The sequence below is a fragment of the Lycium ferocissimum genome, chromosome 5, assembly GCF_029784015.1.
Source record: "Lycium ferocissimum isolate CSIRO_LF1 chromosome 5, AGI_CSIRO_Lferr_CH_V1, whole genome shotgun sequence".
In the NCBI taxonomy this organism is placed as follows: Eukaryota; Viridiplantae; Streptophyta; class Magnoliopsida; order Solanales; family Solanaceae; genus Lycium; species Lycium ferocissimum.
Window position 1 is genome coordinate 73,804,586 of NC_081346.1, and position 16,717 is coordinate 73,821,302.

General features: G+C 36.4%; 2 protein-coding genes across 3 annotated transcripts; one reads left to right on the forward strand and one right to left on the reverse strand.

Moving 5' to 3' along the window:
- The first annotated feature begins 362 nt into the window (after positions 1-362).
- On the forward strand, positions 363-9,999 carry LOC132057411 (protein ROS1A). Its single transcript, XM_059450007.1, has 19 exons — positions 363-894; positions 1,515-3,248; positions 3,361-3,720; positions 4,378-4,468; positions 4,571-5,918; positions 6,038-6,117; positions 6,203-6,287; positions 6,366-6,457; positions 6,526-6,594; positions 6,895-6,931; positions 7,019-7,101; positions 7,529-7,993; positions 8,153-8,189; positions 8,308-8,365; positions 8,652-8,791; positions 8,881-8,946; positions 9,045-9,159; positions 9,244-9,282; positions 9,615-9,999. The coding sequence occupies exons 1-19, from the start codon at positions 363-365 to the stop codon at positions 9,731-9,733; spliced, it is 5,550 nt and encodes a 1,849-aa protein (XP_059305990.1). The 3' UTR covers positions 9,734-9,999.
- On the reverse strand, positions 9,640-13,873 carry LOC132057412 (DNA glycosylase/AP lyase ROS1-like). Of its 2 annotated transcripts, XR_009415139.1 has the most exons (5): positions 13,726-13,873; positions 11,162-11,582; positions 10,973-11,009; positions 10,792-10,849; positions 9,640-10,683 (listed from the first exon to the last, which is right to left on the reverse strand). XR_009415139.1 is itself a non-coding variant. In XM_059450008.1 (4 exons), exons 1-4 carry the CDS (start codon positions 11,479-11,481, stop codon positions 10,679-10,681), a joined length of 414 nt encoding a protein of 137 aa, XP_059305991.1. In that variant the 5' UTR covers positions 11,482-12,615; the 3' UTR covers positions 9,640-10,678. The 2 variants fall into 2 exon arrangements, 1 of the variants encoding a protein (XP_059305991.1); XM_059450008.1 differs by lacking the exon at positions 13,726-13,873 and having other exon boundaries at positions 11,168-12,615.
- Positions 13,874-16,717: the final 2,844 nt, after the last annotated feature.

The window sequence follows — 16,717 nt, forward strand, 5'->3', positions numbered from 1 at the left end:
CTCTACTCACTGACTCCACCATGGCAGGACAGAGTAGATAGGCTCAGTCTTTGTGGGATCTGTACTGAAAAAAATTGTTTTGGTATAATTTTACAAATTTGAGTTACAAGGGCTTCTTAAAAATTATTTTTTTTGAAGATTCTTCAGATATTCTGGTAATCTTCTTGCAATTTTTTTTTTTTTTAATTTCCTATCTCATATGGTTTTCTTTTGCAGGATGATTTTATAGAACAGATTTATTCTTTTCTATAAGAGACTACTTTGAGTTTTATCACAGCAAAAATCTGCCTAAATTTTCTGTAAAATTAAGGAAAACAAAGGCATAAAAATTGGATTTTTACCTTTCTCTGTGCCGCCGCGGTATGGAGGGAAGGCAAGGAAGCTTATTTCCAGAACCAGATGATTTTCAGATTGGCACTTCATGGTTTCCAGCAACTCCAGCAAAACCAAGCTTCCCACCAATCTGGGAGAATAGGCAACAAAATCAGCCAGCTCAAATTAATGGGGTGGAGTTGCAAAAATTTTCACAAGGTGAAGGTGTGAGCCAAGTGAACCAGCTAGAATTGAGAAATTTCTTTCAAGAACCCCAAGGACGACAAGTGGCTGCATGCTGTGGTTCGACAAATTTGTCAGCTGGGACGGCGTATTTTGACACTTGGGAAGAAGCAGCAGTAGGAGGGACAAAATCCGAAATGTACGGGGACAACAATATTAAAATGTGCAATAACTTATCTACCGATGATGTGGACCAATGGAGCAATGTGTGCTCTTTCGGAGATCTCTTGGCCCTAGCACATGCTGCTGGCTCTACAGCCGCCACTGAAAATGCAAATGCAGATACTAATTTTACCGCGAATGGTTCTTTCTATTCCCTCGTCGGTTCTCAGGATGCAGGTAAAGAATTGAAATATTCATAGACTCATCATCATCATGATATAATAGAAATGCATAATGCCTGGTGAACTCCAAGTTATGATAATCACATTCATTGTATATGTCATAAGCGTCTTCGATGTGGTTCAATGGCAGTGTTATCTTCACGGATAACTAAGACCTTCAAAAGGATAGAGAACGGAATAGAATAAGATCAGTGATCAGTTTAGATTCAAGTAAAAATTATGACTCCTCGTGGACAAGTTAACTAGCATTGAGTTGAACATCCTAGTATATACTAGATAAAGCTCCAAGACAGACTACAGAATCAGGTACCTCGTTCTAAAATCAGAGGTGAAACAAACAGGTCACGTATAGCATCTCTGACGTGTATTTTCACTGATTGCGTGCCTATTCAATAAGTGATGCTTTCTCAATTTGTAATTTTATAAAAATATTCTTCAAGACATGTGGTACATGCTTCAATATTGATGTGTTATGTTCTATTGTGTGAAACACTAAGCCAAGCACCAAATGATATTTTCATAGTTTAGCGTAGTCAACCAGAATCATTAAAAAAAGTTGTTTCAATTCTGAAATTTCATCAATATACTAATATGAAAGAGGTACCGATCATGCAGATGGAAGCTCTATTTGCTCGAGATTCCCTTTTAATCTGAATTCACCAACTAGAATGACAGATGAGGGCTTGAGCATCAACAATGGATTCCAGTTTGAACCAATAACACCAGATCAGATCAAGAACAAAGGGCTAGCATCTGATGCGCCAAGTCTAGACATTAACGAGACACCAATAGCAAGACATCTACAGTCAAGCGAAGATACATTAAAGAGAGCAGAAGCAAGTGATCCCCAAGCGAACAAAGAGCAGTCAGGGCTGGTCTTGAACATATCAGAATTGCAGGAGAATCAAATGCTTGCGAAGGCGGACGAACAGGATGCTGAACAGAATAATACACCACAGCAGAAACGAAGAAGGAAGAAGCACCGGCCTAAAGTGGTTATAGAAGGCGAGCATAAAAGGACTCCTAAACCGAAAACCCCCCAGCAGCATAGTTCGCAGGAAGCTAAAAAAGAGAGGAGGAAATATGTACGAAGAAACAAGGTTGAGGGACCTCCAAGCACACCCTCGGACAAGGTAAACATTATGACCAGTCACGAGGGCCATCTTCCTAGTTCCGGAGAAATCCGACGAGCAAAGAGGACGTATGTCAGAGGAAATCAAGTCAACAAGCTCAGACCAAATCCTGCCGAAGAGGGAACCATTGATCCACCAAATGTTTCTCGTCCCAGAAGAACCTGCAGGAAATCATTGAATTTTGATTCTGAAAACTCATCACACTGGCCATCTTCATCTGTGGAGGACTTGCATGAGAATCAACCCAACTCTAGTGTGCATCCTGGAAAGGGTATTGAAGCCACAACAGCAAAGACAGAACTGGGCTCAGTTGATGACATCACATGTTCGAATCAGGAGCTGAAAACTTGCCAAACACATCATGAAATGCCATACCCTGACCCTTCAACTCTGAAGATTGACCTGAATCATGGTAAATTTACCATGAGCAATCAAAATGAAATCTCAAGAGGAAAGTGTAAAATTGTTTTCTCGGATGAAACTCATGATAAACAGGCAGGCATTTTAGAAATGACACCAAAGAGCCCGAATAGTTCCAACTGCAGCAGCAGCGCATGCTTGATCCAGGAAACACCAGAAAGAGCCTTGAAAAGACGACATTCTTTTAGAACTGATGAAGCAGAATTTTACAGAACAAATGTCAGGGGAGCCTATTTCAACTCCATGCAGGCATATCAAGCAATTCTCCCAGCAAATGAACCTTATGCTCACAGTACCCAAGGGATGCATTTTCCTGCAATTTACAAGAAAAAGAGGACAGAGAAGAGCCATCCCTCAGGAACATCTTACACTAAGCCTTTTACACGTGAAATTAACTATCTGTCTTTGTCTCAATGCAACACTGGTCTTTCCCAAGCCAGTACATCTGTGAATGATAAAGCTAATAATGGAATGCAGAATCCGGAACTAGTACCAGCTTTTGTTGAAGCAGAGGGGTTAAGAAGAAAAAGATCAAAAAGCATAAGTAAAGTACGTGACCTAGCATCACTGCTTGAAATTTGTAGACACTTTCCTACTACTCCTGTCAGAGAAGCAATGGTATATGAATTTGGAGAAAGATATGAAAACTCAGATCAGCCGAATACATGCATGGAAGCCCTGGTTGCCGACACCCGTGCAATAATGAAAACAAAAAAGCGGTCAAAGAGAAGCATCCTTGTCAGTTCCACAGCATCTCATACGCATGCCCGACAACAGTTCAGAACAAATGCTAGGGGTAGTTGAAGCTATATTCTTAACTTTCTTTTCTTGAAATGGCTATATTCTCAACTTTCTGATATCCTATCAAATAAGATGTGGACTTTAATTGCTCATGAAATTGGATGCAGGTTCCATACCAGCTATAACATGGAGATCTCCAGTTGATGAAATTGCTGAACGCTTACAGCATCTTGATTTAAATAGAGAAAGCATCCATCAATACCAATATGAGCAAAATGCCCTTGTCATTTATCAAAGAGATGGGAGTATTGTCCCTTTTTCAGGCTCATTTGTTAGAAAACGACGACCGCGCCCGAAGGTTGACCTTGATGATGAGACCACTAGGGTTTGGAAGCTTTTGCTGCAGGACATAAATAGTGAAGGCATTGATGGTACAGATGAAGACAAGGCAAAATGGTGGGAATCAGAACGTGGAGTTTTTCATGGACGAGTAGACTCATTTGTCTCACGGATGCGTCTTGTTCAAGGTACGTATACAAAGTTTTCACATCATCTTTGTAGTACTATCAAATGAACATCCCCCCCCCCCCTCAAAACAATTCATTTGACTAGAAAAACAGTCAACATAAAATATTTGCTAGACTAAATAGGATGGGAAGTATGACAAACTTTCACTATTTATAAACCAACTGGTATTCTAAAGATCACTAGCAATAAGTCAACCCAATGATTCCAACCTGACAAACACATATGCACCTGCAAGGTCAAGAAAGAAACCTAAAATCCAACCTGACCCAGCACCTATACATATGTATCGTCCCGCAAAGAGAAAGTGGATTATGATGGAAGAAGCAAGTATGTCCCAGTTCTTCATATGCAAAAGGATTATATCATTACACATTATTCATATAAAATCAGCAAACTATTAGATAATAGATTTTATTTATCATGCAAAATGACCTGCAACTAACCCTTGTCATGCCAACAGAAGACATGACTAACACTAGCATTGCATACCAACCATCAACCTCAAACAAGATTCCAAGTTACCTTTGTAGTTTTTCCTTTTCGTCATCTAGAAAATTTAGTTCACAATGGGCCATACTAGAAATAAACAAGATGTGCATGTGACATTGTTATCTTTTGTTTCATTGACCATTTCTTCTACTTTTTGGGTGAACCAGGAGACAGGCGATTCTCTCCTTGGAAGGGATCTGTTGTAGACTCCGTAGTTGGAGTTTTCCTGACACAGAATGTCTCAGACCACCTTTCTAGGTAAGCTGGACTCGAAACCACAATTTTGTTTTCCCTTTTCTCGTACATCCATAAGAAATTTAAAATATTAAGTTCCAATTAAGCACTTTATCCACTTTATAGCTCTGCATTCATGTCAATGGCTGCTCGGTTCCCTCTCAAGTCAAACACCGGCATCGAAAAGCCCGAAGAGAGAACAGGGATCATAATTGAAGAACCTGAGGTGAGTGCCCCGGATCCTGATGATACAATTGGATGGCATGACGATCAACCAACTCTTGGTCAGGAGTTTTTCAAAATCTCTGGTGCAGACTCAGACGATGAAAAAACAGCTGTTCATAGCAGTGAATCAAGTGAAAATAGCACTAACTGCACTAGTTCAACTGAAAATTCTGTACTGCAGCAACCTGGTTCTTCTAGAGAAAGTTCATGTGTGCATCATGAATCAACAACGTATGGATCGGCTACAGCTAATGCAACAACAAGTTCTTTCGGGGATCAAGTAGAACCAGACGATTTGCTCTCTTCTCAGAATTCTGTACTTTCTTCTCAAGATTCTGTGAACTTTTCAGTTGTTCAAACTTCTGAAAGAACCGAATCAAGCAACTTTTCGGGCTCCACTTCATTTTTGAAGTTACTACATATGGCAGGAACTTCGAAATCACATGGAGTCCAGGATCAGAAAAGTGAAAACATCTTAGCGAAAAAGGATATACATGGCCAACTGAAACATGTGGCATGTTGTTCACACTTTCAGAAGGATGAGGAGAATCACAGAGGCTCAATAGAAAATGACTGTCCTTGTAGCTATTTGGGCTCATGTGCGATTTCTAATGCAGAAGCACAACAAATCAAGTGCAAAGACGATTTGGAAGAAGCTGCAAAACTTTTAGACCTCTCTAGAGAACTCGGTGCGCCTGAACAAAGTAAATTATCAGCAGAACCTGCAAATCAAGCACAGTATGGAGAGATGCGTGAGACTTACATCTCACGCAATGACCATCAAAGCAAGGTGGACACAGCAACAATTGATGATCCGGTAGTCAATCTTGAGCTACAAATTCAAATTGAAGAGAGCAACTACAATATGCAGCGAGTAGCAGGAGCACCAGCATTTTCAGAAGCCATTGTAGATGTCCAAGAGGAGGTCAGTGTAGTTGTTGATTCAAGTAAGTCTGCGCACACAGCTTCCAGGTTAAACTCAAACAACAACAAAAATCACGCCGGTAGCACATTAGACAGAGCAAACCACAATACTAGAGCAAAAAAGGAACACCCTGGGAAAGAGAAACAGAATGTTGACTGGGACAGTTTAAGGTTACAGGCTCAGAGCAATGGTAAGAAAAGAGAAAGGACAGCAAACACAATGGATTCACTGGATTGGGATGCTGTGAGGTGTGCGGATGTCAATGAGATAGCAAATACCATCAGGGAACGGGGAATGAACAATATGCTAGCGGAGAGAATCAAGGTACATACGTGTAAATTGCACTAACAGCCTAATTCTATTAAAATCTGAACACCTTGATTCATCTAGCACAGTAATTTCCAAACCTAAGAGAAAGTTCAATGAAAACTGAACAATTGCAGGATTTCCTTAACCGGATTTTTAGAGAACATGGAAGTATAGATCTTGAATGGCTGAGAGACGTTCCACCAGACAAAGCAAAGTAAGCTTTCAATTGACCAAATAATTTCTCCATGTTTATATTATTCCTCTGCTCCAACTAAACAAATTCACATGCATGGTATCAGAGAGTATCTATTAAGCATCAGAGGATTGGGCCTGAAGAGCGTAGAGTGTGTGCGACTTTTAACACTTCACAACCTTGCTTTCCCTGTAAGATTTCGGAGCCATTTTTGAAGAGCTAATTAATATGACATAGCCTGTGTACCCACTAATCATGTCTTTGATAAGGTCGACACAAACGTTGGGCGTATAGCCGTTAGGCTGGGATGGGTGCCCCTGCAGCCACTGCCGGAGTCACTACAATTGCATCTTCTGGAACTGTGAGTATCTTGTGTACGTAAATTTTCTAAAATTGCGACATAGTCTTAACTCTGCTGTATTTCTACAGGTACCCAGTGCTGGAGTCGATTCAAAAGTACCTCTGGCCACGTCTCTGCAAGCTTGATCAGAGAACATTGTAAGTAACATTCTTTTCTCTAACACTATTCTCCCCAGGACTGGTTGACAAGCATCAATTTACTATTAAATTTAAGTGGTTGCATCTCAGCTTATTGAAAACATCCAATTATAACAGTATACTGCATAGTGGAAGAAAAGATTTTGATTTTTCGAAAGTGCAGAGAGACTTAAGATTAGGGTAGTTGATTTCTTCAAAGGGAGTCACAAATGATATACATGCTTACTAGTTATAATTAAAAAGTTACTTCTTCTCTAATCAAGTGATGCATTTACTGATTCAAATCCTATTTGATAACAGATATGAGTTGCATTACCATATGATCACTTTTGGAAAGGTATGCCAATACCATTAGTTACTGTCCCCTAGAACTAGTGTATATCTGCAATCACAGTTTAAATCAACTTTATTGCTACTTCATTAGGTCTTCTGTACAAAAAGCAAACCCAACTGCAACGCTTGTCCAATGAGAGGAGAATGCAGACACTTTGCAAGTGCTTTTGCAAGGTTTGCCTATTATCCTATATACTTTATGCAAGAAATTAGTTATCTCTTGTTTGTGTATCTTTATTAGTTCTTCTCAAGCTTCTCTACACCTAATCCAAGGAATCATAGTTCCAGAAATGTGGCTGCTGAAACTAGATTTGACGAATCTACTTACTCTTACTTAGACAATACAAATTTGCATTTAAGCTAGCCTGCCAGTATTTAAACTCATCGATGAAGCGAATGACAAACTGTCAAACTTTAATATTCACGGGTTTCTTCTTGTATAAGATTGAACTCCTACATCTCAACTACCAAACTTCAGTAAATACCCATCCTTCCTGTCAGCACATTCAAGTAACGCATTATAACTAGATTAGCAATTTCATAGTCTAAAAATTGAATGCACTGTGTTTCAAATATGGTACTTGACATATTTCTCATTCAGCGCAAGGCTTGCCCTGCCAGCACCAGAAGAGAAAGGTATTGTAAGTACAACAGAGAACAAAGCAGCTGGACAGAGTCCATTCCAAAATTTCGGTCGACAGCCGCTGCCCTTACCCCCGGCTAATCAAATACCATTAGAGCATCCCAAATTGATCAACTCCGCACCTATTATCGAAGTGCCAGCAACACCAGAGCCCATTGTCGAAGAGCCTGCCACACCTGAGCCAGAGCAAGAAGCTCCTGAAATTGACATTGAAGATGCTTACTGTGAAGATCCTAATGAAATTCCTACAATAGAATTGAATATGGCGCAGTTCGCTCAAAATGTGAAGAACTTTGTGCGAAACAATATGGAGCTTCAAGAGGTAGAAATGTCAAAAGCCTTAGTAGCTTTAACTCCACAAGCTGCTTCAATTCCGACGCCTAAACTAAAGCATATAAGCCGGCTCAGAACCGAACATCAAGTGTAAGTGGATGCTCCTGAATCTACATCATGAAATAGAGTAAAGCTGCCCAATAACTTCTGATAGATCACCTAATACAGGAGGGTAGCCTATATTTTCCTAGGCTGTGCAATTCTTATAAATTTGTTTGAACTTACTACCAATTGTTTCTCCATCCACAGGTATGAACTTCCGGATGCTCATCCTCTTTTGGAAGGGGTCAGTGATACTACATCAGTTTTTTTTTTTTTGGATCAGTTTTACTTGCATATAAAAGCAGCACGTACGATGATATTGAAATTCATCCTCCCAATAATTACGCTTTCTCATGTTGCAGTTCGAGAAAAGAGAACCAGATGATCCATGCTCCTATCTTCTGGCAATATGGACACCTGGTAAGATTGCAATTAATGTAATATATACATGAGAGTTCTTTTGAAAAGCTATGCAAAGCATTTGGTTCCTATCACTGAACTACTGTAACCCGTAAACTAATGAATTAGAAAACTCATGTTTGTACGGAACAATTGTGATAGCTAAGCTGCACTGGGCAAGTCCCAGGTCCCAATCTCATTAATAGCTTGCATTGCAGCGGTAGAGGTTAATTTGGCTAGAAAGGTTAGCTTTTTCTCAGGCTTTCTGAATAGCTTAATTCTCCCTTATGTACCAAACCCATATCAGGTGAAACAGCGGATTCTATTCAGCCACCGGGGGGACAGTGCAACTACCAAGACACTGGTAGACTATGTGATGATGAAACATGTTTTGCATGCAATAGCATACGTGAAGCACATGCTCAAACGGTGAGAGGGACAATTCTGGTAAGGAAAAGAGAACGAACTATTATAATGTTTTTCATGGGAAAGTGATATGAGAATTCTAATCATCTCTAAATATACTTTTCTAACAGATACCATGTAGAACTGCTATGAGAGGAAGCTTTCCGCTCAATGGTACATACTTTCAGGTTAACGAGGTAAATATAACCAAACTTTTCCTCAACTCAAGCATGCCAAACACAAGCATTTTTGCAATTAGTAAGATTTTCATAGTAACATTTTTGCTATTTCTCAGGTCTTTGCGGACCATGACTCCAGCCTCAAGCCAATTGATGTCCCAAGAGATTGGCTATGGAATCTGCCACGACGGACAGTTTACTTCGGAACCTCTATTCCAACAATATTCAAAGGTAGACAAACTAAAGGATGAAACCTTATTTATATTTTAAAAAGCTTAGGGAGTAAAATAACATAGTGTGTTCTCTGTTGATCAGGCCTAACCACAGAAAGTATCCAACATTGCTTTTGGAGAGGTATGTAGATCGAAAACCTCAAGTCCACAGAGCTCCAAAATGCTTGTCTTAGCTTTTTATCCATTTCTACCAAGTAAATCAATGAAAAGCGTGCATGTTATATCATTATGCAAATTCAAAAAGACTCGGTATCAAATTAAGCCGGCGTAAGCACCATGCATCAGAACAAGCATGTCGGCGAGTTTCCCTTTTGCCTTCTACACTCTTCGGACAAATCATAAAAACAAATTATGAGGAGAAGTAGTAACTGTTCATGTAGCTAAGGGAAAGAAGAGTTATCCCTTGCTGCAAAACCTTTTATTTGTCTTCTGATCAAGTACTGTATTCCACAGGGTTTGTTTGTGTGAGGGGTTTTGACAAGGAGACACGAGCCCCAAGACCACTGATGGCACGGTTGCACTTTCCAGCCAGCAAGTTGAATAGGACAAAAGGAAAGCCAGATGAAAACTAGGGAGCAGTGTCCTACTGAATCAGCAAGGCAGCCATCCAGGCTGAACAAGCTAACAACATTCAGCACCATGATGTTTTAAACCTTAGGAAAGAAAGAAGATAGGTATTGTCTAACATGTAAGTAAACTGTAGCATGAGTAAATGAGATGATAATCGATTACTTGTAGCTGATACTTAGGATGGTCATTTTTATTAGCAACGATAATTGAATCCTTCAACAGGCTAGTGGCCCTTTAGCACATTGACATCTCAAATTTAGTTGGTTCCCATTTTCTCTTCTAAGGATAGAAAGAGTAATAAAAATGGGTACTCTTCCATGGCAATCAGTACACTTGGCTCCTAACTTACAAAACAACTGGTTTGGCACCACCACGCAACATGAGGCAAATTTTACTAAATCTTATGGTAATGTTTAAAAGAAAGTTTTCCCGAAAGCAAAGCAGGTTTATATACGGGCACGTAAAAGTATCTACAAAATCCCTTTTTCTTAATACATGAGCTGCACCAAATTTTATCAAGTAGTAATGGTTTAAACAAGTAAACCACGTTATAATGTACTTAACTAAACATAAATAAGACTCGAGGGTAAGCATATAGAGCAGGACTTGAAAAGAGTATATCAATATATTCATGATACCAGCACCCTGTAAAGATTAGCTTTAAATGATAGCCTATTCATACTTCATTATAAGTTGGCTAAGACAGAACAGGGATAATACATCTGTCAAATACATTCGTTGTTTGTAACTACTGCCCAGCCATGCGGTTTTGAAAATCACAACTGAAAGGAGATGCATAAAGACACTAAAAGTCCTAACAGCTATTTTGTTCTTATATAATTACCTTTATTTTTATTTTTTTGAAACTGGTAACTGTATGTAATTACCTTTATTTGAAGCTGAGAAAACCGTATTAAATGTCATCAGAAGAACATGGAGAGCATCACTCAACCTGCACATAAGTTTACAAGTTACAGTAATTCAGTGATAGGAACCAGATGCTTTGCATAGTTTTCAAAAGAACTCCTCTTATGTGTTATTACATTAGTTGCAATCTTACCAGGTGTCCATATTGCCAGAAGATAGGAACATGGATCATCTGGTTCTCTTTTGTCCAACTGCAACATGAAAAGACATAATTATCAGGAGGATCAATTTCAATATCAGCTTGCATGCTGCTTATATATGGATATAAAACTGATGTAGTATAACCAATTAAAAAGGAAAAAAAAAAAACTGACCCCTTCCGAAAGAGGATGAGAATCCGGAAGTTCATAGCTGTGAATGGAGAAACAATTGATAGTAAGTAAAAACAAATTTATGAGAATTGCATAGCCTAGGAAAACATTGGCTATCCTACTGTATTGAGTGATCTATCAGAAGTTATTGGGAAGCTTCTCTATTTCATGATGTAGATATCAGGAGCATACACTTACACTTGATGTTGAGTTCTGAGCCGGCTTATATGCTTAAGTTTAGGCGTGGGAATTGAAGCAACTTCTGGAGTTAAAGCTATTAAGGCTTTTGACATTTCAACATGTTGAAGCTCCATACTGTTTTGCACAAAGTTCTTCATATTTTGGGTGAACTGCACCATATTCAATTCAATTGTAGGAATTTCATTAGGATCTTCAAAGTAAGCATCTTCAATGTCGATTTCAGGAGCCTCTTGCTCTGGCTCAGGTGTAGCAGGCTCTTCCACGATGGTCGCTGGTGTTGCTGGCACCTCAATAATAGGTGCGGAGTTCATCAATTTGGGATGCTCTAATGGTGTTTGATTAGCCTGGGGCTTAGGCAGCGTCTGCTGACTGAAATTCTGGGATGGATTCTACTTTCTCTTGTGCAGTGATTCTAGAATGAAGAGGTTTGAGTCAGAAGGTGGAATTTGAAATATATATCTAATTTCATATTCGAGCCAAAAGCTCTTGAGTACGACATATCAATGGATCTGCCACAGTGCCACTAATGGCTGTAGCTTTTGACATATAGCACATAGTAAGAAGAGATTTTAGAAGCAAACAAACTCACATAGCTCGTTAGCTAAAGCATTATAAACCACAGGGATAGAGTAAAAAAACAAATTGAACAGCCCACATCCACATATAGCTACTTTACACTTCAATTTGCAAGTTCACAAATCGTGAATTGTTCTAACACAATCATAATGAACATATACCATTGCGCAAACCTACAAACATGTTCAGCACATATACTCATGTCGCACAGTTACACGTTACCAGCAAAACCCTGCTGCAGATCACAGATTCCTCTAGAAATCGCCATTTATGTTTATATGTATCTGTAATTCAAATGGAAGGAGTTGTGTTGTCTTCTATTCATGAATCCAAGGTATTTATACATTTACATAAGATTCTATCTAAGGAAACTAATCAAAACAATTAAAGGAAAATATCCTAATGATCTGCTCCTATAATTGAGTTACCTATATGTGGAAGAAAATATATTTACAACTCAATAGTTATTCTGTAACAATATCACTGCCTTACAGCTTCAATTTGACTACAATTCTCACATCAATCACGCAAAAAGAACATCTATTTTCATGTTTTCTACTTAAGAATTACTAGAAATTGAATATCCATAGTTCTGTACAGAGATTTTGAAGTATATTCACACTAAAGTTCAATTTCATGTTTTCTACTTAACTGATATCTCAACTCAAAGAGATCTCAAATACTCATAATCAAGGCTGTAAATTCAAATTAAAACATCAATCTCCATGAACAAAGCTCAGAAAACTTTAGATCAATCACAAGAAGCTGAACATCCATAGTTCCATATAGAGATTTTGAAGTAATGAGATCACCATTGATGTTTATATCACTGCGTTACAACTTCAATTTGACTACAATTTGCACATCAAAAGCATCTAATTTCATTAATTACTTAACAGGTATACCAATCACAGAGAGATCTCAAACACTCATAATCAATGCTGTAAATTCAAATTAAAACATCAAACTACAATCAACAACACTCAAACACTTCGGAACAATCATCAGAGCTGAATATCCATAGTTCTGTATAGAGATTTGAAGTATATTCATACTAAAGTTCTATTTTCATGTTTCCTACTTAACAGATATTACAATTCAAAGAGATCTCAAATACTCATAATGCTGTAAATAGAAATATAAACATCAATCTCTGTCAACAAAGCTCAGAAAACTTCCTAACAATCATGAGAAGCTGAATATCCACAGTTATGTATATAGATTTTGAAGTATATTCATACTAAACTTTGGATTTGAGTATATTCATCTATTTCATGTTTTATACTTAACTGATATCTTAATTCAGAGAGATCTCAAATCCTCATAATCAATGCTATAAATTCAAATAAAAACATCATTCTCTGTCAACAAAGCTCAGAAAACTTCGGAACAATCACTGGAAACTGAATATCCATAGTTCCATACACAGATTTTGAAGTAATGAGATCATGATTGATGTTTAAATCCCTGCGTTACAGCTTCAATTTGACTACAATGTGCACATCAATCACCTCAAAAGCATCTAATTTCATTAAATACTTAACAGGTATACCAATCATCTCAAATACTCATAATCAATGTTGTAAATTTAAATAAAAACATCAAACTAAGATCAACAATGCTCGAAAAACTTCCTAACAATCACTATAAGCTGAATATCCGTAGTTCTGTATAGAGATTTTGAAGTATATTCATACTAAAGTTAGGATTTGAGTATAATCATCTATTTTCATGGTTTCTACTTAACAGATAGTATCTCAATTCAGAGAGATCTCAAATACTTATAATAATGCTGTAAATTCAAATCAATACATCTAACTAAGATCAAATAAGCTCGAAAAAACTTCCAAACAATCATTAGAAGCTGAATATACGTAGTTCTATATATATATTTTTTGAAGCATATTCATACTAATAAAGTTGAATTTGAGTATGAAAGTGAGATAATGAGATCGTTATTACCATCGCAATATGGTTACCTATGAGCACTCTGTGTGAGTGAGAGGGAGAAAATGAAGAGTGCTCTGTGTGTTTCAACAAATTTGGTAATTTTGCCGCCTTGTGGCTTTTGGAGTTCCCCCGCTTTCCTCTTTATATGATTGGGGATTAAACCCGTTTCAACATTGGTCCCAAACTGTTTACCTGACCCGGTTAGTTGTTCTGTGGTAGGGGCAATTTGCAGGATTGTCCTTCGCTAGGGGTGGTTTTTAATTTTTATAGGTGGTCTTTAACTTTTGTCCTTCGCTTTTTTGATTTTGGGTTCGAACCTTCGCTCAATTAAAAATTCATAAGATAGAGTTTGGATTCGCAAGCCAGAGTTTTGATAAGGCAGAATTTGCATGGTCAGAATTTTGCAAAATTAAACGCTTGCAAATTTATTTATTTTTTACTGAATTGGGGCTCAAACCCACAACCTCGAGATATTAGACAAAAGGTAAAACTTAAAGACTGCCAATTTGAAAGGCAAAAATTAAAGACCACCCCAAATGAAGGGTAATCCGCGCAAAAAAAAATGGCTTCTACTTGTCATTTTTTTGTTCTATTTTATCATAAATAAATCATTATCAACTATTTAGCCAATCTCGATTAGTTACTATATATGTGGAAATAGCTTTCTATTGACCATTTTTCGGTTCTATTTTTCAAAAATAAATCATTATCCATTATTTATCCTAGCCGATAAGTTGCTATGTGGAAATAGCTTCTACTGACCATTTTTCGGTTCTATTTTTTCATAAATAAATCATTATCGATTGTATACCCTACCCGATTAGTTGCTCTGTGGAAATAGGTTCTATTGACCATTTTTCGATTTTATTTTTCAAAAATAAATTATTATCAGCTGTTTATCCTACACGATTAGTTGCTTTGTGGAGATAGCTTTTACTGATCATTTTTAAGTTCTATTTTTCAAATAAAAAAAATCATTATCAAACTCTTACCCCTTCCAAGTACACATAATTTCCAACAAATTGAAATTAGTTGTATGAATTACAACAATCAATTTGGATCGCATATTGGCCTACCATGTGCGAGTCTTGAATTTGATGGACTGGCGCGGGTTGGCCCACCATTTCGATAGGTTTTGAAATGATCAACCAACCCTACATGGGATGTGGGCCGGGCCAGGGCCATGGTTATTAAAAGATGTGTTTCACAACTTTTAAAATTCTAAATTCTAACTTTGTTATTTATAATTGGGGATTATACCTGTTTCAAAATGGTTGAACTGTTTACACAACCCCATTAGTTGCTCTGTGGAAATAGCTTTTACTGACCATTTTTCAATTCTATTTTTAAAAACTAAATCATTATCAAACTCTTACCCCATCCAAGTACGCTTAATTTCCAACAAATCGAAATTAATTGTATGAATTAGAACTATCAGTATAAGTCTAGCTTGATGGATTGGGCCAGGTTAAGCCACCGGTCTTAAAATGATCAATTTAAACCTAGGGAAAATGACCTAATAATACTGCTTAAGATTTTATATTACAAAACATAAGAATATTTTTTTCTTATTTACAAAACATACCAACAAAGTTACAAAATATATTAGATTTGGGCTTAATGGAATACCCACGATTTTGGGCTTTTATTTAGGAATAGAATCTGATTTTTAAATGTGGCCTTAATTTTAGGATACTTACCAACCAGATTCTTCTTCTTTTCAAAACGATTTCTCTCTCTCTCTCTCTCTCTCTCTCTCTCTTCCTCTACAAATGTTGATAGATTATGTATACATTAATAATAGAAAGCTTTTGATTATTAAATATGTATAAAAGTTGGTCTGTATTATTTTGAGATATGTATGATCACAGTGCGTATGAAATCTGTATAAATTTTATATATTTTAGTTCTTAAAAATGTTAAAAACTAATATATGTATGAAATTTGTATTACTATGATATATATCATTTTTGAGATATATGTGGTCACAATGTGTATGAAATGCGAATAAATTCGATATAAATTAGTCTTAAAATGTGTATGAAATGCGTATGGAATCTGATTTGTATCAATTATAAAATTATATATATATATATATATATATATATATATATATATATATATATATATCTACTTAAAGTTGTATTATAATAATTGTATGTTGAGTTGCATGAAAATTGTATTTTAAAGTTATATATTATATAATTAGTTCTATGAAATTTATTTTTAAGATGTATATTGTTGTAGACATTAGAAGAATACAATTTTAATATAATTTTTATACAACTGAGAATTACCAATTAGAATGGACTTTTTGAGCAAAAGATGGAGAAAATCAGGGAACAATATCTGTTAATTTGAATGGGGAGAGAAGAATGGATAAAATAAGGAAAGATCAAGAAGGAGAAAATCAGGGAATAATATCTTTTAATTTTGAATAGAGAGAGAAAAGTCGATAAAATAAGGGAAGATCTGTTTCCATGATTGACGCCTAATTTATTTACAGTGTTTTATTCATTGCTTTTTAATTTACATGATTACTATAGATTTTGTAAGAAAACTATTGATATACTTTGTAAACTGAGAAGTCTCGTCGTTTTCTGTAAATATACCCACTTACTATGTATATATACGTTTTTTTCCCTTAAACCTATGTGGGTGGTCCGGGTAGGGCAAGGGCCACAATTATTAAAAAATATATTTCATAACTTTTAAAATTCTAGATTTTAACTTAAAAATGCAAAAACGTAAATATTTACAAAATAATATTACATAGTATTGTTAACAAAATCTAGAATTAAATTACTCCAATAAAAAAATAGAGATGAGATTGAAAGAAGGAAAGACCGGCTCCTTCTTTTTAGGGTTAGGAAATGTAAGATTTTATTATTTACTTATTTTATAATTTTATTTAATAATATATAACTTTGTGTTTAATTTTAAGATTTCTTTTTTAAGACCTAATTATTAATATTAACTATCATTTTATTTAATTATATTTAGTAGCTAATTAACTTTTTT

What these genes read in the sequence shown, in the direction of transcription:
- LOC132057411 (XM_059450007.1), top strand. Translation starts at nt 363, where the DNA reads ATGGAGGGAAGGCAAGGAAGCTTATTTCCAGAACCAGATGATTTTCAG. An exon ending in TTCACAACCTTGCTTTCCCT is followed by an intron (nt 6,288 to 6,365) that starts GTAAGATTTCGG and finishes GTCTTTGATAAG; the next exon opens with GTCGACACAAACGTTGGGCG. An exon ending in TCTGGCAATATGGACACCTG is followed by an intron (nt 8,366 to 8,651) that starts GTAAGATTGCAA and finishes AACCCATATCAG; the next exon opens with GTGAAACAGCGGATTCTATT.
- LOC132057412 (XM_059450008.1), bottom strand. Translation starts at nt 11,481, where the DNA reads ATGAACTCCGCACCTATTATTGAGGTGCCAGCAACACCAGCGACCATC. An exon ending in CTCAGAACTCAACATCAAGT is followed by an intron (nt 11,010 to 11,167) that starts GTAAGTGTATGC and finishes CTCCATTCACAG; the next exon opens with CTATGAACTTCCGGATTCTC. An exon ending in CTCATCCTCTTTCGGAAGGG is followed by an intron (nt 10,850 to 10,972) that starts GTCAGTTTTTTT and finishes TTCATGTTGCAG; the next exon opens with TTGGACAAAAGAGAACCAGA.